Source organism: Pan paniscus, chromosome 12 (genome assembly GCF_029289425.2).
Source record: "Pan paniscus chromosome 12, NHGRI_mPanPan1-v2.0_pri, whole genome shotgun sequence".
In the NCBI taxonomy this organism is placed as follows: Eukaryota; Metazoa; Chordata; class Mammalia; order Primates; family Hominidae; genus Pan; species Pan paniscus.
In genome coordinates this window covers 25,873,660-25,899,246 of record NC_073261.2, presented here as the reverse complement: position 1 = coordinate 25,899,246, position 25,587 = coordinate 25,873,660, and the positions used below count along the sequence as shown (strand labels likewise).

The 25,587-nt window shown below is 41.1% G+C and overlaps 1 protein-coding gene across 5 annotated transcripts in view; it reads left to right on the top strand.

The window, feature by feature from the left end:
- Positions 1-15,577, top strand: part of LOC129397124 (ranBP2-like and GRIP domain-containing protein 4) — an 80,882-nt gene extending 65,305 nt beyond the window's left edge. For all 5 annotated transcript variants that reach the window (XM_055107521.2, XM_063594707.1, XM_055107524.2 and 2 more), the window contains 3 exons: positions 3,016-3,155; positions 5,708-5,909; positions 13,752-15,577. In XM_055107521.2, coding sequence (XP_054963496.1) covers positions 3,016-3,155; positions 5,708-5,909; positions 13,752-13,786 — 377 coding nt within the window. In that variant the 3' untranslated portion in view covers positions 13,787-15,577. The remainder of the gene's footprint in view (positions 1-3,015; positions 3,156-5,707; positions 5,910-13,751) is intronic.
- The last annotated feature ends 10,010 nt before the right edge of the window (positions 15,578-25,587 follow it).

Genomic DNA, 25,587 nt, shown 5'->3' with positions numbered 1-25,587 from the left:
AAAAATCTAGATTGCAATTCTGGTTTCTAACTCAGTTATGAGACCTTGGGCAAAGTCATTAAATTTCTCTGAACTTCAGATTTTTGGGAGTCAATAAACCAATACATGTCAAAGGGCCTGATAAACTTGACAGTTTAGACCAGGCGTGGTGTCTCACCCCTGCAATCTCAGCACTTTGGGAGGCCAAGGCGGGTGGATCACGTGAGGCCAGGAGTTTGAGACCAGTCTGAACAACATGGTGAAATCCCATCTCTATTAAAAGTACAAAAATTATCTGGGTGGGATGGCATGCACCTGGAAGTCCCAGCTACTTGTGGGGCTGAGGTGGGAGGATGGCTTGAGCCTGGGAGGCAGAGGTTGCTGTGGGCCAAGATCGTGCCACTGCACTCCAACCTGTGTGACAGAGTGAGACCCTGTCTCAGAAAAAATAACACTTTACAGTTTATCAGCAAACAGGAAAGTCTTGCTAGGCAATGTAATTGATTAGTTCCGTGCCCTGGATTCTGGGCTCTTAACTGTATGAGCACTGTAGGTGTGAGCAGCAACAATTAAGAAGCTGCAGAGGTAAAGGTATAAGGGCAGTGATTGAGGATGTCTACCAAGCAGATTTCAGCAAGTGTGTTTCAAGAAGTATGCAGCAATCTGAAATACCTAATCCTGAAAAATTGCTAGAATCTAATCTTTTAATTTTGGCCAGTATTTAGCAGTAGTTTGGCCCTCTACTCTAAATTAATAAAAAATAAGTAGTACTATATTATGAGCTGTGTTATCTAACAGTTTATCTTAGCTAGTAGCAATTAATTTATAGCTGCTATTAAAATGACTAACGTAGTTAAAAGTTTGATGACTAAGTTTTTTTGTTTGTTTGTTTTTTTTTTGAGCTGGCGTCTCGCTCTGTCGCCAGGCTGGAGTGCGGTGGCGTGATCTTGGCTCACTGCAACCTCCGCCTCCTGGTTTCCAGCAATTCTCTGCCTCAGCCTCCCCAGCAGCTGGGATTACAGGCACCTGCCACTGTGCCTGGCTAATTTTTGTATTTTTAGTAGAGATAGGGTTTCACCATCTTGGCCAGGCTGGTCTTGAACTTGCTGACCTCGTGATCCACCCACCTTAGCCTCCCAAACTGCTAGGATTACAGATTTGAGCCACCATGCCCGGCCTTGATGACTAAATTTTAAGAAATGTTTTAGCAATTCTTCATACACCTTTCACTTATCTTATAGTTACTTAATTCCTCTACTCTTATCATTTGATATTTTCATTTTATTGTGTATCTCTGTAAGGCCGAATCAATAGATTTTGAACAATCTCACACTTAACCTTTAAAAAAAATCTAATAGGCCCAGTTTCCTCTCAACAATCTTTGAAGAACCTTCGAGAAAGGAGAACACAGACCTCCCGCTTCTAGACATGCACACTGTAACCCGGGAAGAGGGAGAAGGCACGGAGACAACTGATACGGAGTCTGTGTCTTCCGCCAGCACATACACACAGTCTTTAGAGCAGCTGCTTAATTCTCCCGAAACTAAACTTGGTCTGTTACTCTGTCTAAATATGTTCTTCTTCTTTAATTTCACAGTCTTATTTAATTACTATTACTCTAAGGTACATATGCTTTTTTGGGCTGCTCCAATAAAATTTCTTTCAATATTCCACTACCTGTTTGTATTAGGGTTCTCTAGAGGGACAGGGCTAATTGGATGGTTGGATGGATGGATGGGATGGATGGATGGATGCTTATTAAGTATTACCTTACACGATCACTAGGCCATCTGCAGACTGAGGAGCAACGAGAGCCAGTCCAAGTTCCAAAACTGAAGAACTAGGAGTCTGATGTTCAAGGGCAGGAAGCATCCAGCACAGGAGAAAGATGTAGGTTGGGAGGCTAGGCCAGTCTCGCCTTTTCAGGTTTTTCTGCCTGCTTTATATTCGCTGGCAGCTGATTAGATGGCACCTACCAGATTAAGGGTGGGTCTGCCTTCCCCAGCCCACTGACTCAAATGTTAATCTCCTTTGGCAACACCCTCACAGACAACACTCAGGATTAATACTTTGCATCCTTTAATCCAATCAAGTTGACACCCAGTATTAACCATCACACTGTCCAAATGGAAAAATTATTAAACAAATCTTTTTAAAAATAAAATGCTAGCTCTTGCCCTAGGCTTGAACCATAAATAAGTGGTGGGAAGTTTATAGTCACAAATAGGTGGTGGGTATTAGACAGCAGGATAAACTATCCTCTCACCCTTCCAAGAAACTGACAGTTTCAGTTTATTCCTCTTGATGAAGTAATGCTAAATTTTTGTAGTGATGTTTTGGTATATTTTATTACTTGTAATTAATATTACTGTTCAAAATTTAGGGGGAATCTGTCATCTTCCTGAAACTTCAGAATCACCTGGAGTAAGGGTCATTTGTATTCATGGTCACTGGCCACGTGGGGTAGAAACTGCAAGTCATGGTTCCTTCAGGCAAAGTTAATAATGGTGACATGGAGGCATCATGATAGAGCAGCAGACTCCAGAAGCCAATTTGACTTTGTGATTTCTGAAAAAATTACCTGTCAACTGTGAGCCTGTTTCATCATCTGTAAAGTTTGAATAATGATACCTACCCCGCCTGATAGAAGATTCTTATGAGGGAACATGATACATGACCAGTAAATGTTAATGCTTTCCTTATACGTGAAATGACATAAAATCTTGGAATATTAATAGATGGGAAGAAGATGTGTAATAAAACTGTCTATAAACACAATTCTGACAAATTTCAGAACTGGGACTCATAGGGCTTTATTCAGTTAGATGACATGCTTTACAACAGAGATACTGTTTTATTTGTGTCACCTACAATATATAATCTGTTGATTGAGGTATGCTGAATAGATGAATGGCAAAGAAAGCAGACCTATAAAATATCACATAGTAAGATATTTATATTTAGATTTTTCTTATTTAGAATCTTCATCTGTAATGTATGATTTTGAAAATTAATTCTTGGAACAACATCTTGCAGAGCCTCCATTATGGCATGCTGAATTTACCAAAGAAGAATTGGTTCAGAAGCTCAGTTCCATCACAAAAAGTACACATCGCTTAATCGGCCTGCTTTGGGAAACAGAGGCAACCAATACAGTCCTTATGGAGCAAATTAAGGTGAGATCAGAAAACCTGGCCACCGTGAAAACCGCCAGTTTGGTTTTCTGGACCCTCCATACACATGCACCCAAGTTTAAAAATTCACATTGCAGATGCATCTATAACGTCTTGATCTTTATATTAGATTCCTGATGGTGAGAAATATTGCCTTTTTTTTTTTTTTTGAGACAGTCTTGCTCTGTCACCCAGGCTGGAGTGCAGTGGCACGATCTCGGCTCACTGCAAGCTCCACCTCCCAGGTTCACGCCATTCTCCTGCCTCAGCCTCCCGAGTAGCTGGTACTACAGGTGCCCGCCAACATGCCTGGCTAATTTCTTTGTATTTTTAGTAGAGACAGGGTTTACCATGTTAGCCAGGATGGTCTCGATCTCCTGACCTCGTGATCCACCTGCCTTGGCCTCCCAAAGTGCGGGTATTACAGGTGTGAGCCACCGCATCCAGCCAAAATACTTCTTTTACACCTATTACATAAAGATTATTTCTTAATTCCTACTTTTCCTAAGAAACCCTAATAGATTTAGAAACTAGAGAGATGTTCACAAATCATTGTTCACATATGCTTAAATAAAAAATGGGTGTGAGTCTTTGAATTCTAAAGATAACCAGTGAATTTAAATTATTCAACTGATATTTATAGTACTGAACTACTAAACAGTTTTCAGGTGGAGATGGCAAAGTGGCATGGGAAGTTTTTCCTGTTTAAAGTAGACACCAGAAACATCTAGGAATGTTGCAGAACAGTTGAGGATTACTCAAATGAGGTATTTCCACCCTGGCTCACTGATAAATCACCCCTCAGAATATAGTCATACTGCTTATTGCGGAGTTCTTATGACCCAGGCCCTGGGCTCTACATACATTATTTAATCTCATCACTGGTTGAGAGAAAAATTGAAGCTGGTAAATGGTGGAACAAAATTCAAACTCATAGCTGTCTGAAAAGTACATGCTTTTCCCCTGTACTTTGCTGCTCCTAATAGATCTGTCCTGCCACTGTGCAAGGCCACTAGCTATCCTTGTCAGATTATTTTAAAGCCGAATTCAGTTATTTTCAGTAAATTGTATATATCATGACATTCCACCATTAAATACTTCAGTGTGCATCTCTATAAAATAACATTTTCCCACTAATAAAAACATTATCATAGCTAACAAATCACTAGCCCAGTAAACCTAAATGACTTATTTAAATGTTATATTTTCTTTTTTTTTTTTGAGACAGTCTCGCTCTGTCACCAGGTTTGGAGTGCAGTGGTGCAATCTCAGCTCACTGCAATCTCCGCCTCCCAGGTTCAAGTGATTCCCCTGCCTCAGCCTCCCGCGTAGCTGGGACTGCAGGCACGCACCACCATGCCCGGCTAATTTTTTTTATTTTACTAGAGACACGGTTTCACCATGTTGGCCAGGACGGTCTGAATCTCCTGACCTCGTGATCTGCCTGCCTCAGCCTCCCAAAGTGTTGGGATTACAGGCATGAGCCACCACGCCTGGCCAAATGTTATATTTTCATAAATTTATACTCTCTTCATGATTTCTTCGTCTTCTTTATTGTCACTTTTTTAAATGGTCCTAGGTTTGAGGACAAAGTTCGCTAACTTTCTTGCCTAACCTAAAATGAAAATATACTAAAAGCTATGGCTTGGTTTCAACCTGGAAATCTTCCTCAAAGACTTGAACATGATATTACCTTTTTTATATCGTTCTTTGCCTCATTTCTCTGATAGTGTTTTACATTGTCTTATATTCCTGAATTTTCACTGTGTCTGAACTTTTGATTAAGTGCCGTTCACTGTGGACGTCTTAACTGCCTGGGACTTTAGGAACAGCGTAGGGGCAGAGGGTTAGTGGAGGCTACCGATGTTCCCCTCAGCCCATTTTCAGAGCCCCATGCCAAACTGGCTTAGTTTCTATCGAAAGTAGAAGGCAGAGGGAACATCTTGGTACCAACCCATGGCTCCAGTTAGTTGCTCCTCATGGAGATGTTCCATCAGTTCCCCAGCTTTCACCTCCATTTCCATGATACCCTGTGCTTCTGAGACAAGAACTCCAGTATTTACACAGGATGCATCCTCTCCTCTTGTCAGTGATACTTGGTAAGCTGCTGGACTGACTCATTTCCACCTCTTCATCTGTTTCTCGTGAGAATTTCTTGATGTGTCTCATCTACTTTTTCTCCTCTTGTATTAGCTTGTTGCTTTTCTACTTCACCCGTCTTCCTTCCAACCCCAAATAGCTTAGGACAATGGAGTCATATAGCCCAACACTTGGTTCATATGCAGCAATCCACTTTCTAGGCAAATGCAGCTTTGAAATTATCTCATAGTTGGAGTTCCGGTTTTCATGTCAAATGGATTTTATATGGTGATGTCATAAACTCCTTTGAAATGCTTCACATGCAGCTGCTGTAGTTAACTGAATTCCTTCCTTTATTGCCATATGGAGGGAAGGGGGAAATTTGGGGGGAAGAGAAGAAAAATACATGAGTTCAGTCTGCCATATTTAATCAGAAGCCCCTAAAGCCCATTTTTAACTCATTTCTCTAACACCAGCTTCTCAAAAGTGAAATAAGAAGATTGGAAAGGAATCAAGAGCAAGACGAGTCTGCAGCTAACGTGGAACACTTGAAGAACGTCTTGCTGCAGTTCATTTTCTTGAAGCCAGGTAGTGAAAGAGAGAGACTTCTTCCTGTTATAAATACAATGTTGCAGCTCAGCCCTGAAGAAAAGGGAAAACTTGCTGCGGTTGCTCAAGGTGGGTAAAAGGAGAGTCTCAGAACTTCTGACTTCTAACTTAAACTAAACAGCCTGGTGGTTGAGAAGTTGTCTGTATGTGTAACTTTTCAATTTTGCTCATTTGAATTGGGTCTGTCATATGAGTAGGCCATGACTAGATTTGAAAAGCTGACTTTTTAACATCTTGAGGCAACTGTAGTACATTTATATAATTTTAATGTTCAGCAAAATACAATAAGTGCTTAGCTTGATCTTCTAGCTCTTTGAAAATTGGATTTTTATCCTGGTGTTGAGTTCTGGTGTTCAGCTGAACGTGGTTTTGTTTTAAATTCTACTTTTTAAAAAACATTTATTAGCTTGTTCCTTTTCTACTTCACCCCTCTTCCTTCCTCCAACCCCAAATAGCCTAAGACAATGGAGTCATATAGCCCAACACCTGGTCTATATACAGCAGTCCACTTTCTAGGCAAATGCAGTTTTAAAACTGTGCCACAGGCCAGGCGCCGGTGGTTCATGCCTATAATCCCACCACTTTGGGAGGCCGAGGCAGGCGGATCACAAGATCAAGATACTGAGACCATCCTGGCCAACATGGTGATATCTCATCTCTACTAAAAATACAAAAATTAGCTGGACGTGGTGGCATGCGCCTGTAGTCCCAGCTACTCAGGAGGCTGAGGCAGGAGAGTCGCTTGAACTCACGAGGCGGAGGTTGCAGTGATCTGTCACGCCACTGTACTCCAGCCTGACGGCAGAGCGAGACTCCATCTCAAAAAAAAAAAAAAAAAATGATGTAGTTAGAGTTGGTTTCCATGTCAGATGGATTTAATACTGTGATGTCATTAACTTCTTTGAAATGCTTCATATACAACTGCTATAGTTAACTGAATTCAAGCTGCATCTTAAGAATTATGGTTTCATTTTTGTTTTAGTTTTAAATTACTTTTATTTTTGACATTTACAAGCACAAGGAAGACACTATAATCTCTCTTGAGTTGTCACCCATCTCTAACAGTTTTCAACTCATGGACAATCTTTTGGCGTAAATAGGGGAGAGTTAGAGACTTAAATCCCACACATCATTTCTTTCCTCAGTGAATAATTCAATGTTTATTGGATTTCTCTGTCACCTATACCTAGTTTATGTTCATTTTGCCTGTGTTATTGTGAATGTCTTTTTATAGTATCCTAAATAGGGCTCATATATTGCATTTGGTTGATGTTCCTTAAGCTTTATTTCGTTGTTATGTTTTTGTTTGTTTGAGACGTAGTGTTGCTCTGTCACCTTGGCTGGAGTGCAGTGGTCCGATCATGGCTCACTGCAACCTCCGCCTCCCGGATTCAAGCGATTCTCCTGTGTCAGCCTCCCAAGTAGCTGGGACTACAGATGCACGCCAGCTAATTTTTCTATTTTTAGTAGAGACGAGGTTTCACCATGTTGGCCAGGATGGTCTCAATCTCCTGACCTTGTGATCTGCCTGCCTTGGCCTCCCAAAGTGCTGGGATTACAGGTGTGAGCCACCACGCCCGGCCATTTTGTTGTTTTTTTATCTATAACAATTATATATATAAGTATATTTTTAATGTGCCACTTATTAATTGAAGAAAGTGGTCGTTTATGCTATAGCAGTCCTATATTTGGGTTTTAATCATTACAGGGTAACACTGAGCTTGTTCCAATTGCCTATAAATAGGAAGATCCAGGTGCAATTGGGTGGGATGGTGGACAAAAATACATCATAGATGGTATTGTGTGCTTTCTAAGACATCAGGAGGCCCAGAATGTCCAGACATCTTACTTTTGACTGATTGACCTTATCTAGTTGGTGCTCTTTAACATGTTCCCCATCCCCTGTAAATCCTAATAACTAAACTGATAACAGTCATCCTCAAAATTGAGCAGGCATCTGAATCATCTGGTATACTTACTAAAATTCCAATTGCTGGTCCCCAATTTCTGACCCAAGATTCTGCATTTTTAGCAATTTGTTGCTGATACTTCTGGTCTGGGGCCCATACCTTGAGAACCCCTGGTCTAGAGGCCTGATAAGATTCAGGCTTAATTTTTTTTATAGACATACTTCATAAGTAGTATTGATAGTTTCTTTGAACCTGGTTTTTAATAATCTTTCTAATGATGAAGGAGGAATGTTCTCAATACTGACAGTAATCTCAGTTCTTCAAACTATAGGATAGGTTTCTATAGCCACAATAGTATTTTTTGTCACAAGGGCCCAAATAAGAATACATCATGTATATTTTTAGTACTTATTCAAATTACAAATTCACTGTCTTTAATTTATTCTAACAAAAGTAAGCCTAATTTTATAGTTATAAAAAAGAAGAAATCTACTTCTAGTCACCTAAGAGTAAAACTGCCCCTATAAAAAACAAGACAGAAATCTCAAAATTATAACTAATTTTATAGTTATAAAATTAACCAGGACTTTAAGAACGTTTGCATTTTAAAATTAAAGTTTTCAATAGTTTTCAATATAACAATGATACTATCTCAAAATACTCAGCATGTCTAACAGGCCTCTTTTAAAAGCTCAGCATGTTTAATGTAGATGTTGCTAACGTCCAGGTGGCTCCTATAAGTTAAGGGTCCATTGATTTAGAAGTTCTAAAAGAGACTAACCTAAGGGATACCAATAACAGATATTTTTAAAGAATTTCATAGAGGAGATACACATTAGAAACCCAGAACTCTAAGATGTGCATTGCTAAGTCCTGTAAACAGACAGGAAAACACATTTACATTAGTTTGCCCTTTAAAGATTATTTCCTACTTGTCTCTTATCAATGTGAGTACATAAAAGAGAACTTATTACAATTAAAAACAATGATGGTTTAGCAGCAGATTTAGATACCTTACATTCTCTCTTTAAGAGAGACAATGTAAGGCCTGGTGCGGTGGCTCACACCTGTAATCCAGCACTTTGGCAGGCCGAGGAGGGTAGATCACCTGAGGTCAGGAGTTCGAGACCAGCCTGGCCAACATGGTGAAACCCCGTCTCTACTCAGAATACAAAAATTAGCCAGGCGTGGTGGCGCATGCCTGTAATCCCAGCTACTTGGGAGGCTGAGGTAGGAGAACTGCTTGAACCCAGGAGGCAGAGGTTGCAGTGAGCCGAGATGGTGCCATTGCACTCCAGCCCGAGCAACAAAAGCAAAACTCCTATCTCAAAAAAAAAAAAAAAAAAAAAAAAAAAAAAAAAAAAAAGAATGTAAACTACAAGATGGTTCAAAAGAAATTACACAGAATTCAGCATGGGAGAAACAAAAAACAATAGTGGGAAAAGACATCAAACATGTTTTTACTAATCGAAGCTCTAAAAGGAGAGACAAGAATACAGCACAGATAATATATGAAGAGAATGGCTGGAAATCTTTCAGAACTGTTGAAGGATATCTATCCACAGATTCAAAAACCCAATAAAATCTCAAGCAGTATTAAAAAAAAAAGAAGAAATCTACTTCTAGTCACATAAGAGTAAAACTGCCCCTAAAAAAGACAGAGAGAAATCTCAAAAGCAGGCAGAGAAAGAAGACACATTGCCTCACAATAGACTTCTCAACAGCATTGGTGTAATACTATCTCATGTACTAAAAGAAATAACTGCCAACCTTTTATATTTTCCAAGATCTCTTCTGGAAAACAAAAACTTTAAGAATCTGCCCTCACTGAAAATTCTTAATGATGTACTTCAAGCAAAAAGAAAATTTCCTAGGTAAAAGGTCTAAGATGCCAGAAAGAAAGACATGCAAAGGAAACTTACCACCATATTACAGATATGGACTGTCAGTCTAACTGGTCACACTAGGGGCATTTTGTTACCAAGGCCTTGAAAATAATAACCAACACTGCATACATGAGGGATGCCAGAAGAAAGGTCTGAGAGCCACTCTTCCTGGCACTGAAGGAAACAGGGCCCATCAGAGCAAACAAGTACCTTTTGCCTCTCTCATCTCCTTGGAAGCAAATGTTTATAATCTCTGGTTTTGTCTAAAGTTTATAACAGTATTTTTCATTCAGATTGCTACCTATTAGTGGATGGTGAAATTAATTTGGTGGATCACATTCAGAATATTTTTTTTTAAATCAAAAGAATACAAGCTGGGCTCAGTGACTCACACCTGTAAGCCCAACAGTTTGGGAAGACCAGGCAGGAGGATTGCTTGAGAACAGGAGTTCAGAATCAGCCTGGGCAACATGGCGAGACCCTATGTCTACAAAAATTTTAAAATATGCCAGATCTGGTGGCATGTGCCCATAGTCCTAGCTACTCGGGAGGCTAAGGCAGCAGGATTGTTTGTTATAAGGAGTTCGCGGCTGCAGTCAAACTTCTGGTCAAAATCCTGGTCACGCCACTGCATTTCAGCCTGGGTAACAGAGTAAAACCCCATCTTTAAAAAAATATTAAGAAATAAAAATAATATGTGAAACATTAGAATATGTTGAATCTGGTAAGGATAAGCAATTATTTCTTGAAACTCTACATATATACATGAGTGTTGGTAAATACCTGACTGTATCATCAGCTCTAGATATAAAATGTTTATGATGTTGGCTGTGAGTTAATGAGGAATGGTTTTCCTTTCTGTGGGTTTGGGTGTATTTGGGAAACATTAGCTTAGGGGGTAAAGTAGGTTACCCAACTCTGAAAAGCAGCATCAAAATCTTTAAAATAAACACATATTAGGGGCCCAACTTAAATTTCAAGCAGATGTCATGAGCTGCTCAGAGTAGCGTGTTACAACTCTGCGTTATAAGGTAAAATGACTTAGAGTGTAGCAGTAGTCCCCAAACAATGTCAAATAGACAGTGGTAAGTATAGATTGCTCTTCTCCTTGCATCACAAATGTTAATTCACCCTGCCCCCACACGCATTAAAACTCAGCATATTTCACAAATTGAGTGTTTCATTTCTATTTGAGATAGACTTATGGTAAGTCAGCTTTGCTCCCCAAAGAAGTTAGCCATATAGTACTTCTATATGCAAAATTTGAATCTCAATTTTACTACTCAAGCCGGAAGTAAAAGTCATTTTTCTATATCTTCTTTGCTCCCAGACTGGGTTACAGTTTACAGATCTGAATATTGTCACTTGTACACCATACATACACAGAGGTCTAAAACTCTCTACAAGTAAATAAAGAAAAAAAGCCCAGCAACCCAATAGGAAAATAGGCCAAGCCTGTTATAGGCTTTTTGATCATCTCCAGACTGGCAGGAAGAGAATGCATACTCACACTGTAAGTGCCTGATTTGATTTGCAGAGGATATAGAACCTTATCAGAAAACAGCCTTCCAAGGCAAGAGCAAATGCACCCTATCTAAGCACAGCTTTTCTCCAATTCTTATTTACCTAAGGAGATGAATAGCTGCCAGGAACATTGTTTGCACAAGGGCAGGAGCCTGCCAGATCTGAGAACACAGCAAAATTTTTATTTTGTCAAAAATCTTATATTCAGCTTACACCATTCATTTCAGGTGAACATACAACAGTCTGCATTTCAGTTTAGGGAGATGTTTACAGTCGTCTGGTTCTCTTTATTCTTGGGAACAAGGTTACCTCACTTGGAACACATAACCAGTGCCAAGTTGTCCATCCCTAAGCAATATCGCTTCCTCCTACTTTCTAGAAGTTCTTCAGATTGTGGAAGACAGACTTTTCAGAATTCTTTGCCCTCATTCCCTCCTCCAGAAATGCATGCCTTTGTATAATCTCTTCCCCTTGAGGGCCAGTAGGCTAACCTGATGAGTTATTTTTAACCAGTAGAATACAGCAAGAATGATAGATTACAAGAGATTGTGGCTTCTATCTTGCTAGCGGACTCTCTCTGTCTTCTCTGCTTGCACACTTTTTTGAAGGAAGCTACCATCCCAGAGGCAAGGAACACAGGCCATCAGTTTAGCAGCCTTGAGGAACTAAATTCTTCCAACTACCACATAAGTTTGGAAGTAGATTCTTCTCCAGTCCAGCCTTCAGATGAGACCCCACCCATGCCAACATCTTGATTGCAGCCCTGTGAGAGACCTTGAAATAAAACCATTTCTGATCTCCTGACCCACAGAAACTGTGAAATAAATATGTGTTAAGGTACTAAGTTTGTAGTAATTTGTTACGCAGCAGATTGTAAATAACACGCAGATAAAACCAGACAGAACAGAAAAATAAAATGGCTTTAACTCTAGAAAGTTTCCCCATGTAAAATTTTGAAAATGCTACTCTGCCTAAGGTCAAACTGTCATACATATATATGTATGAAAACACAGAAAGGTGTCTGGAAGGGTAATACCAAATTAAATCTTTATCCAAGAGGAATGAAAACCAGTATTCACACAAAAACCTATGCACAAACCTTGTGAATATATTAAAAACCAGTGAATTATGCACTTTAAAAAGGTGAATTATGTGGTATATGAATTATATCTCCAAAACATTTAATTAAAAACCTGTACACAATTATTCATAGAAACTTTCTTTAAAATTGCTAAAAACGAGGAAGATCTCAGTTATCCTTCAACTGGCAAATGAATAAACAAACTGGTACAGCCATGCAATTGAATACTGCTCAGCAATAAAAAAGAATGCACTGCCAGTTCAGCAACATGGATAATTCTCAAATGCATTATGCCAGTTGACAGAGGTCAGACTCAAAATACTGTGTACAGTGTGATTCTACTTATATGACACTCTGAAAAAAGCAGAACTATAAGGACAGAAAACAGGTTAGTGGTTGCCAAGGAGTGGGAGAAGCAGCCAGGGAGAACTTTGAGGAGGTAAAAATGTGCCAGGCCTTGGTCGGTGGTGGTACATAACTGTGCATTTGTCAAGACTCAGTGCTATATGCTGAAAAGGGCAGGTTTTACTCTAAGTAAGTTGTACCTCAATAAACATGATTTTTAAATGATTAAAACTTTGGTTTTTGTTTGTTTTGGTTCAGTTTTAAGGTTTACCATAAATCTATTGGTTTTAGATTCTAAGTTGTATATAAGCTTCTGTTTTAAAAGAATTTTTTTTAAATCCTCTTATCGTCAACAATATTTAGTTGTGCTGGAAATTTTATTTTGGAATTGTTTAATAGAGAAAGACAATAAATAATGTTCAAGAACAGACATTGATTCATAACATCAAAGTATATTGTGAGAAGATGGTATTTCAGAATAGAGGAAGAATTTCTTATGTGCTGGTAAGATTGTTTGTAGATAATCATTTCTGCATAATTTTCATAGCTGGATTGCTTTAATAAAGCCATTTAAAGGTTAAGTTCTAGATTGCTTCATGTTGCTTATCAATGTTTAAAAGCTAAAATAGAAAATTAGCTGTTAAGTTGGCTCAACCGGAAATTCAGTATATCCTTTAAAAAGAGAAATTTAGTAAGCAATGTGTCTAAAGAATGACATATGGTTGGGTACAGTGGCTCGTGACTGCAATCCCAACACTGTGAGGCTGAAGTGGGAGGATCACTTGAGCCCAGGAATTTGAGACCAGCCTGGAAAACAGTGAGACCTGCATCTCTACAAAAAAACAAAAAATTACCCAGGCATGGTGGTACACACCTTGTGGTCCCAGTTGCTTGGGAGGCTGAGGTGGGAGAATCACTTGAGCCTGGGAGATCAAGGCTGCATTGAAGTCTCATCACGCCGCTGCACTTGAGCCTGGGTGACAGAGCAAGACCCTACCTCAAAAAAAAAAAAAAAAAAAGAACCCCCCCACCAAAAAAGGCATGTGATCAGTAAAAAAGACATTATTTGCTTATATTGTAGAGTGGTTCTAAAATATAGATTTTACATTGAGAAATTTTAATACTCTCTTTTTTCTTTTTTTTTTCTTTGTTTTACTTTCCAAAGATGAGGAAGAAAATGCTTCCCGTTCTTCTGGATGAGCATCCTATCTTCGTAGTTGGTTTGGACTTCCGATAGGTTGATGGAAGGAATACTGTTATTAACCAAATAGAATCTGTTTACAAAAATGGTTCGTGTGTGTTACCATCATTCTTTCGTCAAAAAGTGTGTATATATGTTTGCATTTACATATATTTGTACATCTGTATGACAGATGTATTTTAAAAGTTTCAACTTGAAGTAAAAGTACAACAGCTTGAAGTGTTGATACCAGGCCACAGCCCTCTAACTCATGTGATCTCCCATGCATGCTGCCAGAATAAAACCACCAGGAATGAATTCACTCCCCACTTCTCTGGAACCTCAGGACCCGCCCATTTCTCGGCAGTACTGTGAATTTTGAAGTTAAACTAAATTTTGGTACCATACCAACTGGAATTTAGGCTTTAAAAATAATGTTTCAAGGCCAGGTGTGGTGATTCATGCCTGAAATCCCACTACTTTGGGAGGCTGAGGCTGGAGAATCGCTTGAGGCTAGTGAGCTGTGATTGTACCACTGCACTCCAGCTCGGGGAACAGAGCGAGATCTTGTCTCTAAAAATAATAATAGTAATAAAAATAACGTTTTATGACTATTTATTGCAAGGTCAGAGTTACAGATTGTTATAAATTGTTGAGAAACTTTTGTGATTAGAATATGAAGGAAAAAGCTTTGTTGGTAAAAGTGACATGTTAAGGGGCTATGAAGTAAATATGCTGCAGTGAATTATGCTAAGTTAAAATACAGTTTAGTTATTTGCTTTAAAATAAACTCTTCTTTTTTTCTTTAAAGTATACTATCTCAAAACTCATTATGTTGTCAGAGCCCTAGAGCTGGCTAGTGTAACACTGACTATGAATAGGTGGGCCCACCACTTGAGTTGAGGTGATTTCATGGTGTCTTTCCAGGCTCTTGATAGGGTGTCACTGCATGCAAGCCATGAATCTGTTTTGAGAATCCTCTCCATTTTCCCAAATAAAAACCTATCCCAACAGTGACTATATCACTCAGCATTGGATCTAAATATAAAACTGGTGCTTTCAGTGTTTTTGGCAGATAGTGTTCCATAAGCTTTCCATCAGAAGGGATTTTAGACACCTTAGAGGTCCGTGCTACATCTTCACAGTTCCTCCGAATAACCTTAGGTGGTAGTGTTAGTTGCCTTTGACACCTGTGCATATGTTTTAATGACTAGATCCAAACTGTGTTGTTCTTAAATCAAAAATTGGATAATTTTTAATGTTTATGTATTAATCACACAGTATGCTCTCTGAAGTTCTCTTAAGCCTTCAGTTTATACTCTTAATTTTCTTTCTGAGCTGGGGAACTGACTTTGCACTTTGGTTACACAGAACATTGGTTTCCAATTTAGTTTAACTGAAATTTGCTGCTGATATGTTGAGTTTGTTCTTTAAAAAATATCTCCTATATCTCGTCTTTCCTCCTTAGAAGAACAGACCTAACTAGCGAATGTATGAATGAAAAAGCATCTATTTCAGAGCCGACATGAAGAGTTCAGTTTTTTTACTTTATAAACTGTGAATATGAGTATGCCAGCTGCATACGATGTAACTAATCATATTTAAATATATTTCACTTTGATTTTAGACCTTGTGAAGTCTGTATAAACTTGTTTTGAAATACAGTCTCCACTTACGAATGTCATAACAAAATACTTTTTTGCATGATAAAAAATTACTTTGATTACAAAAGGCATATTCTTTCATGGTTTCTGCAATGAGAGGAAGTGTAGTGATTATTTTAATATTTCTATTAAATATGTTTAACTGTATATTTTTATGGCTGCTCTTTTATGTTACCCACTGTCTCTTTGGGGTTGTTAATTGGTTTCTGAAAGGGAACTTCAAACTCCTTTACTACTGGCCTTCCATGGTTGGTCCCTATTAGGTTGTTGAGAGAATGTCGACCAACTCTTTGATACCCGCCAGGTAGACTGTAGTACCTGCCATGTCTGATACCCTGCATCCAGCTAAAACCAGAAACAGCGCTGGGCCTCCCTGTGGACAAGACATTGATTTGACCAGAAGCAGATGTCTGGCTAAGGCTGCCAACCAAAGGGTGGCCTTAGATGAAGGGCTTTGTTCAGTTAGGGGCAGAGGTCATTAATTTTTTTTTTTTTTTTTTTGAGACAGAGTCTTGCTCTGTCACCCAGACGTGAGTGCAATGGCGCGATCTCGGCTCACTGCAAGCTCTGCCTCCCAGGTTCACGCCATTCTCCTGCCTCAGTCTCCTAAGTAGCTGGGACTACAGGCGCCCGCCACCATGCCCGGCTAATTTTTTGTATTTTTAGTAGAGACGGGGTTTCACCGTGTTAGCCTGGATGGTCTCGATCTCCTGGAGGTAATTGATTTCTTTGGATGTTTGGACTAGGAGATGGGGAGAGACAGAGCAGAAAGAGAAACACAGATGCCACAAGGAGGAGGAACAGAGCTAACCCTGGATAGGACTGGACACAGAAGCCAGACCAAGAGAGGCATCTAGTGAGAAGCAGCTCTTCAGCCCTGGGCCTGGTGCACACATCACTCCTTGGTTTCTAAGAACCAAATTTGGCCCAGCACAGTGGCTCATGCCTGTAATCCCAGCACTTTGGGAGGCCAAAGTGGGTAGATCATGAGGTCAAGAGATCAAGACCATCCTGGCCAACATGGTGAAACCCCGTCTCTACTAAAAACACACAAAAAATCAGCTGGGCATGGTGGCGTGCACCTGTAGTCCTAGCTACTTGGGAGGCTGAGGCAGGAGAATCACTTGAACCCAGGTGGCAGAGTCCAGTGAGCTGAGATCACACTACTGCACTCCAGCCTGGTGACAGAGTGAGACTCTGTCAAAAAAAAATAAAATAAAGCCAAATTCATACAGTCCCTGAGGAGTGGGAACTGATGCACATCTCTTGTATACAATAAGCTATGCTTGTGCTCTGAACCGTGTAAGATTGAGAATTGTATTCCTTTAAAGAAAGTTCGGCAGAACTGTAACTGAATTACTAACAAGGCACTGAGAAGGCATACCGTACTTTGTATTCTTTTTAAAGTCCCTGTTAGGTGGTGATGTAGCTGGAAGTGTATAGTATTGAGGATGTAAAGTTTCCCCTAAAAAATTTTTGGTATTTGGTGAATGGCATAACACATCAAAAAATTGGTTGTATTGTATGATTAAATTGCAATGTGATGATTTCAACTTGGTGGAAGACTTCTACTTTGTCTTGGTATGTGAAAATCCCCTTTGCTTCAAACTTAATACACACCAAGGAAAACAACCTGATACAATTTTGCAAGTGTCTTTGAGCTAATGGTTTTTCATGGGTATTAAAAAGCATTGGGTTATTTATGTATAATTATGTAGAAAGAAAATATTTGTTCCATTCAAGATACGGTTACACGAAAAGGCATCTAGTTGTGACCTTCAAATTATTACTTATATACCTATAGAAAATTCCTATAAATAGGCTGGGTGCGATGGCTCACACCTGTAATCCTGGCACTTAGGGAGGCCAGGGTGGGCAGATCACCTGAGGTCAGGAGTCCAAGACCAGCCTGGCCAATATGGTGAAAACTTGTCTCTACGAAAAATACAAAAATTAGCCAGGCATGTTGGCCCATGCCTGTAGTCCCAGCTACTCAGCAGGCTGAGGTAGGAGAATCGCTTGAACTCGGGAGGGGAGGCTGCAGTCAGCCAAGATCACACACCACTGCACTCCAGCCTGGGCAACAAAGTGAGACCCCCATCTCAAATAAGGAAAGAAAATTCCTATGAAGAAACACTATACCTCTGAGTTTCAATAATAGAGATGATTAACCCAGTTTCCCTGCAAGGATGTGCTCACTGTGAACAGATGTAGTGGTTACCACTCCAGATGTCTGCCTAGCATTTGAGACAACAGTCTCTGTCACCCCTGCCTCTCTCTGGGAACTTCTGCCCCACCACCATACAGAGGGGCAGTAGGCCCAGCCATAATCAACTGAAACAGACACAAAGTTATGACCTGAGCCTAGGCAATTAGGTTTTCTCAGGAATATGGATCTGGGACTAAAGAACTCAGCATCTTCCTGTGACTGGAATTGTAGCATGTAAGTACAGAAGCTTTGGAGTGCCCAGAAAGAGCAGAGAAAGCCAGCCAAGAGAGTGCCAGGTTTAAGTTGACATAAGAGGTCAACAAAATCGTGAAGTGAGTGTTCTGGGGACCTGAGAGTCAAGGGACTGGATTCTGTACAATGTCTCTGCATCATCATAGTAAACTTCCTACACATGCTTTGAAAGTAAATATCAGATAATTTGTAGCACAGTATAATGGTAAAGTATAAACTGTGAACTTACACAAGGACACCACAATTTCCGCCTCACTGACGAATAACTTGGGGCATGTTCTTGACTGCTCTGAGGCCCCATTTCTTTATCTGTAAAAAGGAAATAAATTACGTAGTTGTGAGTTATTGGATGACAAAATAAAACCCAGCACAGAGGGCTGGATGCAGTGGCTCACACCTGTAATCCCAGCCTTTGGGAGGCCAAGGTGGGCGTATCACAAGGTCAGGAGATCGGGACCATCCTGGCTAACACGGTGAAACCCCGTCTCTACTAAAAATACAAAAAATCAGCCAGGCATGGTGGCGGGTGCCTGTAGTCCCAGCTACTTGGGAGGCTGAGGCAGAAGAATGGCATGAACCCAGGAGGCAGAGCTTGCAGTGAGCCGAGATTGCGCCACTGCACTCCAGCCTGGGTGACAGAGCAAGACCCCATCTCAAAAAAAAAAAAAAAAAAAAAAAAAAAACAGCACAGAGTAGGCATGCCAGCATTCTCTCACTTCTCAGCCTGCAAAAAGATTTACCAATTTACCTCATTTTCTTCTGTTCCTTGTTCTGACCTCAGTGCATGACCCATAGCACCAAGTGTTACTGTCGTTTATGAGTGAACAATTGTGTTAATAAGGAAATAAATGGAATGTTTTCCAGCATTTTGACCTTATTTTTTAAAACTTTGTACCTCCCAGAGCTGGGAAGAGATTCCAGATTTCCAGACTTAGTCCAGAGTCATGACTAGTGCTGGACTTCGTCTATAGCTCTTATTGAAATGTCAGAAAACATTTTTTGCCCCAAAAACTATTAACTGATAAATTTATAGCATCAAACTGCATTTTTTAAAGGAGGCTTTTTGTTTTTTCTTTTTTGAGAGAGAGAGAGAGTCTTGCTCTGTCACCCAGGCTGGAGTGCCTTGGCATAGTCTCAGTTCTCTGCAATCTCTGCCTCCCAGTCTCAGGTGATTCTCCTGCCTCAGCCTCCCAAGTAGCTGGGACTACAGGTGTGCACCACCACATCCGGCTAATTTTTGTTTGTTTGTTTTTGGTAGAGACGAGGTTTTGCCATGTTACCTAGGCTGATCTTGAACTCCTGGACTCAAGTGATCCACCCACCTCGGCCTCCCAAAGTGCTGAGATTTCAGGTGTGAGCCACCACACCTGGCCAAAAGAGACTTTTTTTTTTTTTTTTTTTGAGACGAATGTCGCTCTGTTGCCAGGCTGGAGTACAGTGGCATGGTCTCAGCTCACTGCAACCTCCACCTCCTGGGTTCAAGCGATTCTCCTGCCTCAGCCTCCCGAGTAGCTGGGACTATAGGCACGCGCCACCACGCCCAGCTAATTTTTTGTATTTTTAGTACAGATGGAGTTTCACTGTGTTAGCCAGGATGGTCTCGATCTCCTGACCTCGTGATCTGCCCACCTTGGCCTCCCAAAGTGCTGGGATTACAGGCATGAACCACCACGCCCAGCCCATGCCCGGCTAATTTTTTTTTTTTTTTTTTGATTTTAGTAGAGACAAGGTTTCACCATGTTGCCCAGGCTGATCTTGAACTCCTGAGTGCAGGCAATCCGCCCACCTCGCCCTCCCAAAGTGCTAGGATTACAGGTATTTGGTTTTTTGTTTGGTTTTCAAGCAACCTTTCTAAATTTTGCTATGCTCACTCTTTCTTCACATGTTGGTACTGGCTAGATACAGATTTTGCTTTCCTATTGGAGACTCTTTTGAGAGCTGGCTATCCCCTCTTGCTCCTTTTCTTTTTTCTCTTCCCTACTTTCAAGTTTCTTGCTCTTTTTCTTACCCCATAAGTTACCAGAAATTCATACCCCCTTGAGAGGGCTTTTTGTTTGAACTTCAGTCTTTAGTTTCATCAACTTTTCTAAGGAAATTGATCTGTTAATGAAAGTTGGCTTGCTTGACTTCAGAATATCTGTATTATTCAGTAATGTGTTTTTCTGGTTGCTTTGTTTGAGCATAGTGTAAATATCACCCATTGCATAGCTTTGGCAGTGACATAAATCTAGCAGCGTAAGACTGAGAAAAGCTAGAAGTCCCACCACAGATTGTATTTCAGTGAAAGGGATTCTTTTTAACTGCTTATAAAACTAAAGGAAACCTATAAACATGGGAAACAATTATTAAACCCACCATATGCTCATACTGATATTAAATGGTGTGCCAGATTCTAGAAAGAATTACCTTTTGGTAAGAGCACTGCTTGTTAACTATAGTTGATTGCTTTAGATGTCTAGTGTGTACACAAAAGCATGAATTTTATTCCTTATAACCAAAGTAGAAACCTACTCTGAGCAATTTGACAAAAGGTTTACATTATTTATTTTAGTGTAGTTTAAGATTACAGTAAGATACAATTCCCAAAGAGTGAAATATAAGACTGGGCGTGGTGGATCACGCCTGTAATCCTAACACTTTGGGAGGCTGAGGCGGGTGGATCACCTGAGGTCAGGAGTTCGAGACCAGCCTGGCCAACATGACAAAATCCCGTCTCTACCAAAAATACAACAATTAGCCAGACGCGGTGGTGCGGTGCGCACCTGTAATCCCAACTACTAGGGAGGTGAGGCAGGAGAATCACTTGAACCTGGTGGGGCGGAGGCTGGAGTGAGCTGAGATCATGCCATTGCACTCCAGCCTGGGCACACTCTCAAAAAAAAAAAGTGCAATATAACTTTTCACAAAATATGGAACTGTGGTAGTCTAGAACAATGTCTCAATATACCTCCTACACTAAGTATAATAGTAAATATCTGTATTTGGTGGCATAATATGTTCTTAGTATAAACCAAAAACACATGCTGAGCATTGGACATTGTCCAATGTTTAATTCATATGATTCATTCTGAGTTTCTGACTGAGATCATTCTTTCAGACTATGTGTATTTCTCCTGGGATCCATAAAATATGCAGCCCTAACATGATTTCATTTTTGTTTCCTTTCCTGGAAAAGGAGAAATCATTCAGATCAGCTTTCATATTGCCTTATAGACGATGACTTCAAAATAGTTTGAAAGGGACTCCTTTGTTCTAGAACTGCTCTAACACAGTAGCCACTAGCCACATGTGGCTATTGAAAGATTGAAATGTGGTTATTCCAAATCAGGATGTACAGTAAATATAAAATACACACCAGATTTCAAAGGCTTACATGAAAAAAGTAATGTGAAATATCTCACTAGTAGTTTTTATAGTGATTACATGTTGAAATTTTAACATTGTGAACATATTAGTTTAAATAAAATGTATTGTGAAAATTAATTTCACGTTTCTATTTACTTTTGATAAAAGTACTACTAGAGGCTGGGTGTGGTGGCTCACTCCTGTAATCCCAGCACTTTGGGAGGCTGAGGTGGGAGGATCACGAGGTCAGGAGACCGAGACCATCCTGGCTAACAAGGTGAAACCCCGTCTCTACTAAAAACACAAAAATTAGCCATAGTTTTTTAATACTATGAATTAGCTGTAAACCCTCATCACTCCTTTCCAAGACCCTGGCTTGAGGGAATTAGAGACTCCCCTGGGAATCCCCAGGGACTGACCTGGAGGTAGGGCTGCGAGCGGAGATTGGACCAGAGAGGTGAAATACAGGTGCTGAGTTGCTGGGTTACCTTTACATTCACCTTCCCATAATGACTGAGTCAGCCACAAAACCCACTACCTTTGGTATCTCCCCTCAAATACCCTGAGTCAGCTCATGAGAGAGGCCCTGGGAAAGACCCAGTCACATTAAATAAAGGGACCGGGAAGGTGTGGTCTTTCCCCGGAGGACCAAGCAAGATGAAGATATACATGCGAAAAGTGCTTGGCAAACCGTGGGATGCCATGAGGAGCTGGCCTGACAAAATATGGAATGTGCTCAGGGAGCCTCAGTCCCCAGGGCCCCCCACACCCATCAGCACCCCATAGTGATGCAGACCACTTCCTGCCACATCATGGTTGACCTTTCCTCGGCACTTGGTCCTGTTTTTTATTTATAAACTTCCCTCCAACACATGCTTGTTTGGTATTGATCTGGGGCTGTGTAAAGTGGAAAATTCCTTCCTGGTTTCCTTGAAGAACAGAGGCTGTTCCAGATGAGGTCTGGAGTGAGCTACAGAGGGTGATGCTGGCTTTAGGAGTGGTGGCTGCTGGGTCTGAATGTTAGAGGCCACACATCTCCAGTAGTAGTATTATTCTGGGAGATGGGAACTCTGTGTGTGGATGTCCCCTCCCATACACCCAGGGACTTCTGAGAAATGCTGCTGTTCACTAATACAATTCCACCCTCATCTCCCAGGCTGTCCCTGGAGAGGAGCTCTCCACTTGAGAAGGACCTCAGAGCCCTGGCTCTTGTCATCCAAATTCACCTTTCCTCTGGGGCTCTTATAGGAAAGGTGAGATTTGCCACTACTCACCTGTGATCCTCTGGCATAACCACCTTGCAAAGATAACCCAAGAGAAATGGAAGCCTCAGGGATATACCACCAGATGAACTGACAGCAAGGTAGAGGTTTTCGCATTCCCATGGCAGGTTTCCTCATTAGCCCCCATCTCCCACCACATCAGAAAAGGAGAAAATAGATCTTTCCTGATTTCAGGCCCAGAACTAGGCTCAAGAAGAAAGAAGTGTACTCTCACGACTGGCTAACACTTGCTGGACTGACACCTATGGCTGGAAGATGACTTGTTTTGCTCCATGTCTCCTCATTCCTACACCTATTTTCTGCTGCAGGATGAAGCTAGGGTTAGCATTCTAGACACCCAGTTGAGCTCAGGCGTAGAGAAGAGGAGGATGGGATAAGAGCTGGGGCCATCCCCATGTCATGGTGGGTGAGAGCTGGGGCCATCCCCGTGGTCATGGAGGGTGAGGTGAGAGCTGGGGGTTATCCCCATGGTCATGGAGGGTGAGGGCTGGTGGGGGGAGGCATCCCCACGTCATGGTGGGTGAGAGCTCGGAGCATCCCCATGTCATGGTGGGTGAGAGCTGGGGGTCATCCCCATGTCATGGAGGGTGAGGGCGGGTGGTCATCCACATGGTCATAGTGGGTGAGAGCTGGGGGTATCCCTACATCATGGTGGGTGAGAGCTGGGAGCATCCCCATGTCATGGTGGGCGAGATCTGGGGGGTATCCCCACGTCATGGTGGATGAGAGCTGGGGGAATCACCTGTCATGGTGGGTGAGAGCTGGGGGGATCACCTGTCATGGTGGGTGAGAGCTGGGGGGATCACCTGTCATGGTGGGTGAGAATTGGGATTCATCCCCATGTCATGGTGGGCTGAGCCCACATGGAAGCCTGTGCTTGGACAGCGTATGCCCTTTTCTCTGTTTTTCCACAATGAACAATTAAACTGTAAATGTTAAAAATATCAGTAATTTGTGAAATAAATTTTATTCTCATTTGAGCCGCATAAATCACAATTTTGTTTGTTTACCATGCCTGTCAAAATCATAAACATTTTCTTATCGGTTTAAATAATGAAAACTGATTTCTGCTAAAATCATCTGACAATTAGCTTGTCAACATTCAAATATTTTTCACCTTAAATCCACTACCTTCGTGGTGTGGTCCACTGAAAAGTTGGGCAAAACCCAATCTGTGATTGAGGCTATAGAGAAACATGAGGGTCATGCACAATAGCTTTTTTTCCCCACACTTAGTAGATGGACTGTTTCTCAGTCTGACAGCCACCAAAGCTTTATGTCCTGATGAATATTTTCGTCCTCTCATCTTCTCTGATGGCCTCATTTCTCCAAATTTCTTCTTCTCCTCCTTTTTTTTTTTTTTTTTTTTTGAGACAGAGTTTCGCTTTTGTCACCGAGGCTGGGATTACAAGCATGAGCCACCGAGCCCGGTCAAGGCTTTCATATTTTTAAAACTTTGAAGTACAATGAGAAACATAATTTAGTAAGCAACTCAGTATGCACACACGGAATGGAAAAAGCTCTGTTCTATGTTATTTGTTCTATTTTGTTCAAGTCTAGCTCAATTTTTCAAAATGCTGGTCACAGCTCGCCAACTTGTTTTAATAACCAACTTATGCCTTTCCACTGCAATCTGGAGAGCTCAGCCTCTCAGGCTGCTGGTCCCCCTGTCAATCACGATACTTTGGCTACTTTGCTTTCTTCAATCAACAAGGCTTTATCAAGAATTTATGGCTCTTTTAATTATCTGACTTCCTGGTCAATCAGCTTTGTTTGTGGTTTTAAATGACCACAGGATAGTAGAAGTGAACATAATTTCCTGCCTGTGTAAAAGGATGACATCAAGAGGAAAAGAAAGCAGCTCACTGGGTGAAGAACCTTGAGAAAGAGATGAACATTTCCTCTCTTGAGACACAGGACAAACAAGATCACGCCTGAGCTCGGCAAACAAGGACTTCGGTGCCTGCCTACGGCGCCATTGCGCCCTCTAGTGGCTGCTGAGGAACCGCTGTCCAGCCCGAAGCTCACAGAGCCCCGTTCAGGCTGCCGCAACCTACCTAGGCGGCCAGAATGGAGCCTTATAGGTGGGCGGGCATCCCGGGGTGCACACATTACCTTCTCGGGGCTCTCCAACTTAAGGCCAAGGATATCTTTCTTCTTTTTCGGCTGCTGAGAAGGTGGAGATAGTGCCATTTTCGAATGTGTTCCTAACTCTTGGGCTTCTGAGACTGCCGCAGTCTGTCCAAGGGTGGTGAGTGGGGATCAGCAGGCCCTGTTTACTGTGTGCTTGCAAGAGGGGACTGCGGTCATAGGGATTTCAGAGAGGTGGCCCTGGCGTCGGGCCCCTGGACTCCAGTCACAACTCAACCACTTGCTGAGGGAGTATGCTAGCTAAATCCCTCGTGCAAGTCAAAAACCCTGTGCCCCAGTTTCTTCCTCTGTAAAAAAGGGATAATACGATGTTGGTATCCTTATTGCCCACTACAAAAAGGGCCAGAGAATATGAACAGGACATTTACAAAGTAAGGATTAATTCGTACAAAAGCCCGGTGAACGGAAAATGTGTGTAACATCACAAATGATCTGATGCTGCCAGGTAGGGGGGCATTTGCCATGTGCCAGACCCTAAGCTAAGCTCTTTAAGTACATTATCTCATTAACAGTCAATTATCCTATATCCTCTCCATTTTAAAATGAAGAAAGTAAGTGTGTAAGAGATTAGATAACCCACCCAGGGGTAACACAGTTGTTAGACATGGCCCCAGGGAAGTGTATCACTGGCTGGGTATTTCACGATGTTACAGCATTCCTTTTAAATTGTTAGGCATGATAATGGTAGCATTGTTATGTTTCTAAAAGCATCTTATGTGTTAGAGGTGACATACTGAAACATTTGTGAATGAAATACTATGATGTCTCGGATTTACTTCAAAATAATCCAGTGCAGGGAGTGGTGGAGGACATGAGTTTGTGAAACAAGACTGCCCATGAGTGAAGTTCATTCATGAAAACATACAGCAGTAAAAAAAATTTTAAAAACAAAGAAACTCACAACCCTCAGACACTTA